General features: G+C 40.5%; 1 protein-coding gene and 1 long non-coding RNA gene across 2 annotated transcripts in view; one reads left to right on the top strand and one right to left on the bottom strand.

Moving 5' to 3' along the window:
* The window catches only part of LOC144411363 (uncharacterized), a 244779-nt gene that overhangs the window by 227847 nt on the left and 2510 nt on the right, over positions 1-14422 (bottom strand). The gene's annotated exons all lie outside the window — the stretch shown is intronic.
* Positions 594-14422, top strand: part of slc1a7b (solute carrier family 1 member 7b) — a 24960-nt gene continuing 11131 nt past the window's right edge. The window contains exons 1-2 of the mRNA XM_040185272.2: positions 594-995; positions 10284-10363. Of these exons, the coding sequence (XP_040041206.1) occupies positions 861-995; positions 10284-10363 (215 nt within the window). The 5' untranslated portion in view covers positions 594-860. The remainder of the gene's footprint in view (positions 996-10283; positions 10364-14422) is intronic.

The following is a 14422-nucleotide window of genomic DNA, read 5'->3' as shown; positions in this document are numbered from 1 at the left end:
GGATGCAGCCGAGCGACATTGAGACACAGCTCTGGTTTAAATACACTGGGAAGGACACAGGTGGAAACAATCACAGACACGGCAGACCATCAGAGGATGTAACACTACAGGGCAGGAAGTGAAGCTAACCCAGGTACAACAAGAGGCAGGAAACTACAAAATAAAACACGAAACAAACTAACTTTACATTTGCCTTGCCTATAGTAAATGTCTTGTAGTGTCCTACAGAGCGAGGGTGCTTTGGGCTCCCATGAGAGTCCCTTGCAGATAATGGAATTGCAATGATCTGTCGTCTGAGGTAACAGCCTTGCTGATTTAGTTATTAAACATGGAATATTCATCAATAACATCAAATGTGTGTGCAGTTCATTAACCACTGTTTAACGTGTGGTTTACTTTTTCCATTTTTTGCCTTGTTCTGTTAAGACTATGTAAAATGACTCGGCTCTGCTAACCTTTGTCAAATTGTTTGTGGATCTTTAATCCAGCCTCAGACCTGTTTATTACAGCAGCGCACTAACAGGATTTGTGATGTCAACCCTCGGGACATGGTGGCCAGCTGTTCCACCCCCTGGCGGAGGGTCAGCTCACACAAGGCCACAGATGGGTGGAGCAGGGTGGGAGGGGATGCCTGGAAAGGGAGAGTGGATCTTCTCAGCTCAGGGCAGATCGCTGCAGTGCAAGAACCAGAGGGATGCTGAGGCCAAAGGTCCTCTAAAACATCACAGAAGACTGGATATTTCTTCAGAGTTGTTGTTGTTCCATTTTTTTTTGCTCGAGTTTTCATCACACACGGATTTTAAGCTTTGGGTTGGAAGCATTTATGGGCCGCAGATAGGACGCAGGACAGCTGACTCGCCATGGCTTTGGATGCAGTGTGGTTGAGGGTGAAGAACGTCTGCAAACAGAATGGGCTCCTCATCATGTCGGTGCTGGCTGTGGTCATTGGGTGTCTTTTGGGATTCTTCCTGAGGACGCGACGCCTCACGGAACAGGTCGGTTGGTCTCCTCCCCTTGACCCGGTGTGACGTCATGCAGGCAGACGGGGATCTTTTCCCACCGCCTTTAATAAATGTGGAGCTCGACACATGGGTCTTCACTTGAGTTTTTCCATTTCTGCTCCAATTGATTGCAGATGGACAATACTTTTTCCTGCAGCACTGCATTTATGAGATTAGTATTTGTCATAAAAGTTGTAAACCTTAGACCAACTTTTCACCTGTTTGAGAACCTTTTGTGTCTTGTTGGCAACCAAATGTTTCTAAGCGATCAAAGTTGGAATTAATCAAACAATCAATGTGTAAATGTGTTTGGAAGGTAAAAATTTGAGGAAGTACATAGTTTCCATCCATTTCACACTGAAAAAATAATTTTACACTTAATTTAAGTAATATATTGTCATGTTCCCTGTTATGAATTATTTAAAAAAAACGTATATTGTTGGCCAATACATTTTCATATCACAGCAATCCATATTAACAACAAAACTGCCTGGAGGCTTAGAAAGATATGATCTAAAAGTTTATATTAGATGGATGATAACCAATTATCAATACTTGCGCTATGCAGCCAAACATGGTTTAGACCTTCATTACAGCTAGCGGTGGCTAGTTTGTCTATGGCCACTGCCTAGAAATACCCTTGAGCGCGGCAGTCTATAAGCGTAAAATTAAAACTTCCAAAGGTACATCTTTTTGTGTGTATAAGTGGCTACATTCATTTTACAATTTACAACCTGTTGTGAGCAGTGTGACCAGTTTCCCTCAGACCTGTGAGCTGAACACAAGGTGAGTTTAGCTCCAAATGGAGGCTCATGCAGTGTAGTGTGTTGTGTGAAAACATCAATGCACCAAACTAAGCTAGAAACCAACACAACCAGCAAAGTGTAAACACACAGAAGCTAATACGTGACACGGCACATTGCTCCAAAGCTTTGTGGAGGAGCTCCAAAACCAAAATGTAGCCTTATCTATTCCCATCACCCCCTCAGCCTAAAGCTCTGTCATATTCTAAAAGAGGCCTAAAAATAGCCCATACCTCTCACGATAGGGGATTACAATCCAATCAATGAAATGAATCCCTTTCTGTATGATGACAAAGTGCACAGGATCGAGGCACGGGCCTTTATGTTTCAGACAATTTCTAAAGAGGCCTGATCCCTTTGTTTTTTTGGGTGGCAAGGAGAGAGGATAGTGCATGTGTAAATGTATGAGTGTGAGTGTTTGTGTGTATGTGTGTGTTTGTGTATGAATGTGTGTTTTGCAGACCGAGGCCAAAGGCTACAGGATTAGCCCAAGTTTAACAAAAAAAACTGAATATGAATTGAAAAATGCAACAACCTGCTGAACAGTTTACGCACAAGAACAGGAATGTATTGATTAATCTATGACATAAAATAATGATTACAGTATTGCGTCCGCAGAATCCCACCATCAAATGCCAAATTCCCGGTCAGAAAATATTTCAGAAATGTTTAATTATGAAGTATTTGTTCAATTAAAAACACAAATCATAAAAAGCATTTTACTTTGTTTTATTTATATGAAACTATTCATGATATAGTGTGGATGCCTTTATCTGTAACCTGTTTTCTTGCTGATGGCCAACAAGACTCAATATTCTGAAGCCGTCAGGACTTTTGTTATTTTTTTAAACGGATTTCCGTTCTTTTTCCGGCGATTGCCACCGAGCTAAAAGCAAAATGTCAAGTAACGGTCGCACAAAATGCAACCGCCCCAACTGGATAAATACAGTACAGCCTCTTGTACGTTATTGCTTTAATAATGCACACCCCGTGACTCAACTTTATTATTTATTAGTATTAAAATCCTTTATTTCCACGCACAGATTCCAACATTGACCAGTACATGAAAAACGACTTTCTGGCCTTTAGTGTAACATCTTAAGCTCCAAAAATGCACATTCTACATTTTACATGCTGCAAATCCATTTTTAGATCTACAAAAGCTGTGTCTTTCCAACTATGGGCCCCCAGTTTGTAAAACAAACCCTCCCAAAGAGAGTCACCAATCAAACATATCTTTCTCCAATAACAGAGTTATCCTTCAAGACACGTTGTTTGGGATTCCATAGTGCTTGACTAATGCTAGTCGGAAGATCATCCAATTAATGTTTTATTTTGAGAAAGCAAAAACAATTCTTTATACTGTATTTTTAGCATACCGCCAAATGAACTGAATGTCTCATCATGTTATTGAAATGTCAGACTGTGTGAAAACATAAGTCCAGATCTATAGAAGAGAATCTGAAAAGGAAGTTGGAAGTTTGCCAAAGAAAATTGGATTAATGTTTTCCTTCAGTAACCAGAATATATTTCTTTGTGCATTTCTGTCCCACCTGAAGTAGTCATTTCAAAAGGCTGTGTGAGAAAGGTGCATTAGCAGACCCATTAAATCGAGCAGTGGTGCTTGAGAGTCTTTTAGTGTCGTATGTCTTCGTTTTTTCATGCTTTCAAAAAAGTTTCATCCTGTTTCAATGGAAAAGTTGTTTAGAAGTTTTTTTGCTCAAGCTGTCCTTAAAATAAATACGGCAACCAAGGTATGTGTATTGTATCTGTTCGACCGTACTATAGAAGGTCTTTGAGATCCAATTTCTTTTCTGCCATGGAAACCGGAACCTTGGGGATTTTGGTGGTGTTTTTGTGTTTAAATCCAAGAGATGTATTGTAATCTGTATTTTAAAGTATTTTAAAACAACTTTGACATAACGGTTATTTGAAACTGAGATAATTCAAATCAAAAATTGTATTCAACTATTTCAGTTAAACATTATGAGTGAACAGTGAGCTGCGGTCTAGCTGCGAGGAACCCGCGCAGACGCTGCATAGCTTCAAATGAGAGCACTTTGACCTGCAAGGGGAAAACGCACTTGTGACTCGTGCCTGAACAGGGAAAAATTGTGATTTGTATTTTTTAAAATCAAACTTGACAGCATACACCCAGTCGTTAGTGCCGTACTTTAACATTAAAAGTAGTAACTACATAATACTAATAATACTAATATGAATCTGTGATTACTTGTGTGCTTACCACATATTCCCAATAAGGACAACTCCAATGCATTATTGCATTATTGAGTGTATTGACATGGTTGGAAATGAATAAGAATTGCCATCATCAGAATAGAGGATGGAGCAGCAGTAGTTGTTCTCTTGTTAGCAAAGGGTGACTGAAGTCCACTAATGTCAAAGAGCTGTGTAGATACTTTTGTTCCTGAAAGTTGTATTGAGTGTCGAATGTGACTGAAAACCTCAAACATTCATCTCTCGGCATGAGAGATATGCTGAAGTCTGTCAGAGATTTATAATATGATTTATATTACATAAACAGAGGCAGCATTAGTGGGTCTGGCTTTAGCTTGTCTCCTACTGTCTTACTATTGCCTGTGGTGGAAGAATAATTCAAATCATTTAAAATAAAACCATACTGTCCAAATGCCACATTTAACATAAAAACCTTGATTAAAACATTAATACTTAAGTTAAAGATTAAAAGCAAATGCAGCAAAATGCACTCATCAAGCAGAGTAGGCCATGCCAGTGTTATTGGGTTATTATTCATGATGTATGATTAATATTTAATTAATCCTGCAAGCTCTGCTTCCTACACGGTTTGTTTAAACTGTAATAATACTTCATACTTTATGAACTAACCAAATGCGTAACATCTTGAAATTGACTACAGATGAATGTAGTGAAGTAAAACACATATGGCCAGAAAAATGTATAAAATACCACAAAATATAAATACTCAATCTAGGTACTACTTCCTCAAAATTGTGCTTACATGCTCTTATATTACATTACATGTCATTTAGCTGACATTTATTTTATCCAAAGCGACTTACAATAAGTGCATTTCAACCATAAGGATACAAACTCAGAAGAACAAGAAACAAGAACGTGCAATTTCCTCAAATAACCCAATTTACAATTTGCTATAGATGAGTGGCATTATAAGTACAATTTAAGTGCTACAATTTTTTTTCTCTTTTAGTGGAGGTAGAGTCTGAAGATGTGAAGGCTCTCTGCGGTCCTGATGTCTTCAGAGAGCTCGTTCCACCATTTCGGAGCAAGGACAGCAAAGAGTTGTGATCTAGTCGAGTGTTTTGCTCTCAGTGAGGGAGGGACGAGTAGTTTTGCAGATGCAGAGCGGAGAGTGCGGGTTGGGATGTAGGGTTTGACCATGTCCTGGATGTAAGCTGGACCCGATCTATTCACAGCATGGTACGTGAGCACCAATGTTTTGAACTGGATGCGGGCGGCCACCGGTAGCCAGTGAAGAGAGCGGAGGAGTGGAGTAGTGTGGGAGAATTTCGGGAAGGTTAAAGACCAGTCGAGCTGCTGCATTCTGGATGAGCTGCAGAGGTGGAATGGCGGTAGCAGGGAGACTGCCAGGAGGGAGTTGCAGTAGTCCAGGCGGGAGATGACAAGAGCCTGAATCAGTACCTGCGCTGCCTTCTGAGTGAGAAGAGGACGTATTCGCCTGATGTTGTAGAGCGTGTATCTACAGGATCGCGTTGTGATGTTGGGAGTCAGGGAGAGTTGGCTGTCGAGTGTCACGCCGAGGTTCCTAGCGGTTGCCAAAGTTGCCAAAGTTCACCGTCAGGTCATGGGTCAGAGCATATTTTTCCGGAAAGAGAAGTAGTACTGTTCTCGAGTAAATGTACTCCTTTCCACCACTAGCTACTTCCATGCTCCTTTAATTGTGGCCGTAGTGTTCTGTTCCGCTGAAGGGCATAGGCTCATTTAAAAAGGCACTTTTCGTGAAGTTGATTTACCAACACATACCACAATGCTCCCTAAATCAGCAGCTGATGTATCCGGGCTCCATGATTGCTCTGATAGCTTGGACGGGCCGTGGAAAAACGGTCATTTGAGCACTGTGAGTTATTTTTACAATAATTCCACATACATTCTTTCATGCTTAATATTTTTATTCTCTGCAATGTGTACCTTCTGTACCATTATGTCACCATTCACCACACACTTAAACACACGCACGCATGCAGGCCAACAACACACACCGACCCACACGCGTGTGTAGAAGATGAGCATAGCAGAGAGGAACCTGCTCTGCTGGCTGTGTGCGAGTGCTGATCCTGCTCTTATACAGGAAACTAAGCTCTCTCTGCTTAATGCCCAAAAGAAAAGCTCTTTAGCTGTCATTATGCCCCCGCTCTGCCCTGCAGCCCCTCATTCCACCGTCCTCCCAACTCCCCCCGACATCCCTAACCCAACACTTCGCTCTGTAAAACACAACTTTTAGATGTGTGTCAATGATCAGATCAATACTGCACCGTGGTCTCAACCTTACAGTGGTTTCCTCCTGCTCATCCCACCTTGGTGGTGGTAGTGAAAGAAATCCCACTGTAGGGTTAGGCAGCCAAGTCTTACTTAATCCTAGCTTTTGTAATAACAAGATAAAAGACAGCTATAATGCAGCAGTTGGAGGCGTCCGGTTCGACAAAAGATGATCCCACTTTGATACGTAGACCAAGGTGATGGATAGAAGAGACGCTGTTTGAGGACAGATCAACCCTGGGAATTGTATTGTTTGATTTGGGACTTACTTACTTACTTTCAACCAGCAAAACGTACGAAAACCTTTAGACTGTACATTGTCCTCCTGGAAATAATTCTATTCAACATTTAAGCAAACTCCCAAGGGAAATAATATGAGTTTATTAATATGAGAAGTGTTTCTATGCTGCAAAGATTCAGACCTTTCGCACTGCACAAAGTAAACCTTTTTTTTAATACATCATGTATATCATACCTTACAAAGAGAGCGCTCTACTAATGTCTCCTCAGCAGCGAGTTCAGTACTAAACCTTAAGTTTGATCTGGCGTAACACATACGATTTCTTAGAGCAGTTTGGAAAGTATTGACTCCTGAAGCCTCAAACATTTCGATGGCACTACTCCCTCTAATATTCTCATGGCGTCATCGGAAGCTACTTGAAGTCTCGGTAAGCCTGCCTTTTTTGTTTCTGACCAAACGTGTGCAGTATTCATGAACAAAATGCATTAAACAGCGCCATCTTTACTCCATCTGTACACATACTTTCCTTGCGCGAAAGAACATTTGCTTAGGCACAGATCCTATAACATTGTCTATAAATATTCATTCTTTTGTAATAAAATGTCCAAGAATTAAAACTTTATCCCAGACACAAAGATTGTCATCAGACAATTTGAACTAAAGAAACCTTGGACATTCATCCTCTAACATTTATCAAGATAGCCATGGGATTTGATCTTGTGATAAACAATGGACTAAAAATCACAGGATCATATGCATATTATGGTTAACTAGAGTTTTACTAATCCTTTACCCATTTCTTAGACATCATCAGATGAAACAATCAAAAAAAAAATCAATCAGATGTTTTCATCTAGAGGAAAACGGTTGAGACCCATTTTCTTTGCATTTTCCGGTGAGTATACCAGCAAGCCGGAGCTCTCACTGTGTTTTTGGGACAACTCTTTGACTAAACTTTATATCATTACTCCGATCAAAAGCACATGTTAATCGATTATGTGATTTGATCAATATTACATACAGGAAATGATGAGTTTTTACCTCCATATCTATTTATAAAAAAAACTTTCAGGCACATGGTCAAAGGTCAGCGCCGTGTTTGGCTTTAAAAACGCAATTGTTCATCTGTGGAGTTAATACATTTACATAATCTATCCAAGCGGATTCTTTCTAGAACTTTTGACCGTATCACTTTGTATTCTGGACAAAGCGATGGAATTATTTTGGCTGCGTACTTTGCCAGCTCTCTCATTAATGACTTGCACCAACATAACAGACAGCATTCAGTCTGGTAGCATGCAGCCAGTAAAACATGACAGGAAGAGGAAGGAAATTACTATAACGCTGTCGCCCAAACTAAGCTGCATTGTCTATCCCTAAAATTCCATCAAAAGTGGGATATGGGAAATTACATTTTACAGTTGTTAGGAACTGTGATTTCTTTCCTCTTGGCCATGGAATCATCCCTCATGGCTTGCTCATTTTTTCTCTTTTGTTTACAAAGGAAGCAAACCGCATATTTATGTCTTAAATCGGTGAGGTTCTTGTGCACAAGCACAGGCTTTTGTCTGCCCGTCAATTTGTTTTTGTGCTTGTAGTTGGGAATACTGCGCATTTACTATCTTAATCTTAATAATATTATTATACTGTACATGGAGCAGAAATCTCTCCTGTTCTCGACATGAGTACTGACATTGTCAGTACATATAGCTGCCTCTCCAGGTAGATGAATTCCCTTTAAGCATTTGTCTGTGTGAGGATAATCATTTAGCTCCCCTCTTTTGTGAGGGTGGACCAGCCAGGTTATTCTATAAAAAACACATCTACATTTTTCCATTAAATATTCAAGGATAATAAATAAATTACAATTGTGGGTAAATTGTCTTGCAATGGGACAGTCAAGACCAACCCAGACCACATTCAGTTGTTGCTTACATCAGAAAGACCGCCTGGTGTCCTCCGTGGGACTATTCCCAAGCCCAGGACACTGTAGCCTCCATAGCCCTGTGAAAGTCACCATGGAGAGACAGTCTCTCGTATACATTGTCCCCGTTCTCCTAAGGGTTGTAAACAACCATGTGGCCAGCTTCATCCCCTGCGCTTTGCTCCACATGCAGCCCATAACACTTCCATGACAAAAGGGGATTATCAGTTAGCAGGGTAAGTAATTGCCCATGGCACGCATTCCCCCCACAGCTAGTGCAACCTTTGACCTGACAACTCCCGTCCTGCCCAGCTCATAATAGACAAATTATCCTTCTGGCCAGAGTTCCGGAATAAACATTTCATCTCATTTCATTCAGCAGATACTTGGCTGAAATGATAACGCCCACGTTTCAATCTTCATCAGTCCTGGACACAAACAAATGACCATCATAAAGAAAAGTAGGCACACACACCTTATTACTCATTTATTCACACCTTAAGATTAACATTATGTACTTCTTTCTTGTGACACATTGGGTCACTCGACAGCCAACGTCTTCATCCCCATGAACTGTTGTCATTTTCAAAGAACGAGTACGTACCAACTCATGGCAGATATTCCCATAACACAGTGAAAGCCCAGAGACGAGTTGGGAGGGACTAACCGGGTCCATCTGAGGTCCGGCTGCAGAGGGATAGAGCAGCACAGCCGGTGGAGAACAGCTGTTCACTGCTGTGCAGGGTGGATGCCAGTGTTGGGTTAAGCCCAGCGGAGTCTGACACAAATACACACAAAGCCTGAGAGATCCGAACGCTTCCGCCAAACATGTCACCCAACAGTCTTGGGCCTTGGAAGCACGCCACGTGACTTTTATATGTGGTTTCTTGGCTGCTCTCCTTTTCTTTTCAATTTAGGATTATGTATGTGTGTACGGACAGAGGATAATAATTGTTGTTTGGCTGTATAGTCGCTTCGTCAGGACTCCTCGGCATTCCAACAAAACTGCTGTGTTATGTGTAGGTTACAAAACTACATTGTTAAATGTAGGTCAAACATGGTGGTTTGGTGAAACAAGTGTGGTTTTTATGCGAGTAGAGTGTGCTGTGTGCCTTAGTCGAAGTAAATACTTTTATGTTCAATTTTGATTTCACAGAACAAAACTCATTCACATTTTTGACTCGTCTATCTCGAGGAAGTCTATCTACAGGTGCACACTACCACAGGACAAGCCATCCACATGTTGAAACGTCATTGAAACGGCCAGGTTGGTTAGGTTAGGGAAAATAATTTTAATCGAAGTTATCTCCGGAGAGGTCATTTAGCCTGCAAGACTGCAGATGGACTCTTTTCTATTCATCCGCCCCATTCACCTTCCTACAGACTTTTTCTCTCATGATATGTAGTTGAAAATGTTTTGGTGTGTACATTGGCATCAGAGCTTATGTAGGTAGCTGCTGTAGTAACAAAGTACCTGGTAAATGGATGAATCAGTTGCAAAGCTTATTATTTTTACTTCAAAAAAGATGAAGGAATATAGTCAAGCAGGTTATTTCAGACTTGATGGTGATTCAGCATGGCACAGTTTTAATCCCAAATAAATTGGATTAAAAAAAGGAATTACTTTTTCCATCTTCTTTGAGTAGGTTGCAGAAAGAGAGCTCATATTCAGCCCTCGCAGTCCTTTGAAAGCCCGAACAATTGAACAATATTAATGTCTTGTTCAATTATTTTTTTAACAATAATGCTACTCCTCAAATGACCTGTGATTATGTCTTCTGCTCTCTTCCTGGCAGGAGGTGAAGTACTTCCAGTTTCCGGGGGAGCTGCTGATGAGGATGTTGAAGATGCTGATTCTCCCCCTCGTTGTGTCCAGGTACGGGACTGTGTGTCGCTCATTATAATCCTCACAGCATTAAGATGTTAAATGCACCAATACATTTCAGTACAAGTGTAAAATATTGAATAATGAAATAGATACCAAAATAGTACCAAAAAGAAAATCTGACTAATTTCAGCTGGAAACCCACGATGCCCCTAAAATACATTTTTTTACCGTTTGACAATGCAAACCTTTCAAGCCTCAAGAGTGCAGGCAAACTAAGAGGTCAGGAAGCTGTTGGTTAGAATCGTCCCAGTACAGGAATAGAGGTCTTGGGAGCACATGGCAGTCACGAGTGCTCAACCCTCCCTGCTTCCAACTCTTTAATTCCCACTCGCCCACCAAGATGACTCCTGAGACTTTGGAGGGGGGAATGAAAGAACCTGTGACTGATGTCTAAGTTGCTTTGTACAGACCAAGTCATTACATGTACAGTACAACGTCATTACAGGCACAAGGTCCTTACATGTAGAAGGCACGTAGGCCTAACCACCTGGAAAGATGTCCGCCCTTTAAAGGAGTGTTTTGATATTTGTGTGATAAACAAGTTTGGGCTTAAAATGGAAAAAAGCTGCACAACTCATACTGCACAACAAATCAACTGCCTTTACAAAGAGTTGTTATTATCAAGCAACAGTGCACATTGTATCCGGTGCAGTTGTATGGCTCCAGTGTTTTCCCTGCATCCGTTGCCAAAGCGCTCAACCTCTCCACGCGTGGAGCGAAGGAGAGACAGGTGGAGCGACGATAATGTTGTTGCTACCGGTTACAAACAGGCTCGGTAGTGAACGGCACACCAACAGGCTGACAGTGTTTCTGTGTTTTCAGCTGACCTGGTGCAGATTTGGTGAGAAGGAATCGTGGCGCTATTTTGACCTTATTGTTCTCTGCCACGTTTGCTGGAAGTGATGTAATGTGGCTGAAGGGCCTTTTTCTGAACCAGACTCAGTTAAAAAAATACCCTTTTAAAAGGTAGATTGTTTTATATGAAGTAAGGAACACCACACAAGACAACATAAAAAGGACTTTAAGTCTCACAAAAGACACGTAGAACCAAGCTGAAAAAAACATGATGATTGCACAAATAGTAAATGAGGGCTCACAAATCACCTGTCCTTCATTAATGTTCCAAAGAATGCATGCTCTAGTTTTAATCAAAATGTGAAGTATTTAAGTCTTTGAAGTGAACATTCTTTGAACATTCCAGAAACATCAGCAGGCCTACTATTTGAAGTATAAAGCTCTGGTTATGAAGCATAGCACCAAATTTCGGAGCCAGTGACCTCACTCCATTATTATCCATTACCAAAATCCACAGGGAGCAAGCGCACAGACATTTCCTTTAACTCTTCCCTAATAGGACAATTCGCTAATTTTGAATTACATGACTCAAACCTAATCGTTTATCGGTTTATGCATTCACAGTGGGAAGCTGAAAGAGTGTGTCTTTCACAATGTAGGTCTGACGGTGAAGGAAGTATTTTTGGGCCCATCGCGTAACAGACGAGGAGGGTGTAATCGCAGAGTTCCATGGTGCTCGGCCGTCTCCACACGGCAAAATTCTTGGAGTTAATTGTTCGGTGTTCGGCAAAAGTGTTTCAAGTGCAGAATTGAGATCACACTGCAAAAAGTTGATTCAACTCTTACAGAGTCAATTGTAGGAAAGAGCTGGAGTCATTATCCAGTGTCAAGATCAGATTCATTTGCAACACTTAGTAAAGTTAAATTAACTCTTTTTATAGGTTTGAGATGTAACTGTACAGTGTCACACTTCTTGGTGTTCAATTTAACTCTACATACTGTGGCGCAAGGGGGAGAGGGTGAGCCTGGAGCCGCAAGTTTGGTGGTTTGAATCCCGGCTGCTACGTGTCCCATGTCAAAGTGTCCCTGAGCAAGACAGTTAACCCCTAATTGCTCCCCAGGCTAAAATGTAAAAACTATGGGTTAAAAATGCAATGTAAGTTGCTTTGGGTGTCAGATAAATGACATGTAATGTATTTAACTCTGGGCAGATTTATTTTTGACACTTATTCACAGTTAACTTAACACTTTGTTGAGTGTTGATTTAACACTGACAAGATTAGGACAATATAAACACCAGCATAGGGTTAAAATTCAATCTCGCAGAGTCAATTTAACTCTCTGAAATTTGCTGTGCAGGGAAGCGGAGACGAGTTGAGTTGTAACGTCCAGTCAATGAGCAGAATTGTCAGAATTGTCATTTCTCCATATCTGGGAAGGACACACACAGACAGAGAATCCTTTCCTTATAGCTAGCTGCTGTTTTGGAAGCGTTCAGTATCTACTCATCACTGTGTGGCCTCCTGGTCCTGAATGAGAGCTGTGGAGGATTAAGCCTCTTTACATTCACAAGAGAAATCACTCAAACCACTGACACTGATGTTATGCCAGCTTGGCTCTGTAATTACATTGCTCTCTATGTGGCTTCTGGTGGACCTTCTGGTGATAATGAAGAAGCGAGTCGAAGCACTCTTCTTTATAGACTGTGTGAATTATTCATATGCATTACTGAACGGATTTGAAGCAACAGTTTAGCTCTCAAAATGTTTTGCCTCCGGAGACTATGAGCAAACGCAATACCCTGAAGAAAGCCATTCATCCCCTTGTTTTACTTTGAATGCAGTCTCATATCTTTGGAAAAAGATATGCAGTCTCAAAGATTTGGAATATCTTTGGCGGTTGGAAAGAGCCGTCAAAAAATAAAATTAAGTTGCCAGCATTTGTGTGAAGATAAATATTTAATAAAGATGTGTTGCTCAATGTTTGGAGCTCTCTGAAAATCTCAAGATGTAGAGAGTTGCGCTGAAGAAGTTAAATGACTAATACAAATAAAAAGCTAAAAACTGATTTCTGCTTTGACAAATATGTTAATAACAAAAGAGCAGAGGTTAATTCCCTAACGACAAACAAACACAGGGTTGACCTGCACCGAAATAAACTACACAGTATATCTTTAGAATTGCAAATAAAGAGTTGCTGCTAGTGTTTGGCTCGTGTTAAAACTTCATTTCACAACATATTTTTATGGTTTGGCATCAATAACCAATCTATCAAATGATTTCTCATAATTGGTGTACACTCAATATGGCAATAGTCAAATATCTAACAATTAAGGTTTGAACCTGAGCACAGACTATATATCTATGGGGTCAGATCGGTCTCAAAAATTGAAAAGGCACACAGAATGACTGACAGATGCAAACAAAAAAGATTCACAAATGCGCACGGAACGGAATTCACAAATATGTTGGATTTGCAAATGCACAGAGAAGGATTTAGAAATAAATTACAATGCACACATAAATAAATTACTATTTATTCACGAGGCCGCCAGCGTTACAGTTACGCAAGTTGCGGAGGTGAAGCGACGGGTCAGAGGTCAGCAAACAATGGTGTCGGATAGTGACGGCCCCCCACAATCATTTTTTTTTAACCATTTTCTGTAGAGGCTTTGACAATTTAGCAATTATTGCCACCTTTGGACAAGAATATTAGAGATTATAGAGAGGTGGCCAACAGTAGCCCTAATGAACATAATTGAATATCAGTAACATTTAGATTTTTTTAGTATCAAATAGCAATTCAACTGAGGAATTATTTTCGAGGCTGTTACGTAATACAGGAAATGCCAAGGAATAATGACAACCATATGAACATTGCAAATATAATACTTACCATCGACCAAAAATGTAGTTGCACGGTCTCCACCATGTCTGAAAAGCACACGAAGGGGCCTGTGATAGTGATTGATGAAGATTCAAAAGATTCATGATATTTATTGTCATGTGAACACGTTAACAGAGTTACTGTGTACAATGAAATTCTTATTTTACTTTGCCCTCCTTGCACATAGAAACAGATCTAAAAGAGAGAAGAAAAGAAGACACTGAAGAGCAAGCTATATAATTATATGCATTAGGCACACGCTAAAGTGCACCGTGCAACATTAAAGTGCACCATTTTATGAACATGGTAAACACCCCATTTGAATAACCGATAGTTAATTGAAAATGCTTCCAAATGTTGTTACAG

The sequence above is a fragment of the Gasterosteus aculeatus genome, chromosome 8 (genome assembly GCF_964276395.1).
Source record: "Gasterosteus aculeatus chromosome 8, fGasAcu3.hap1.1, whole genome shotgun sequence".
NCBI lineage: Eukaryota > Metazoa > Chordata > Actinopteri > Perciformes > Gasterosteidae > Gasterosteus > Gasterosteus aculeatus.
This window is presented reverse-complemented; position numbering and strand designations above follow the sequence as displayed.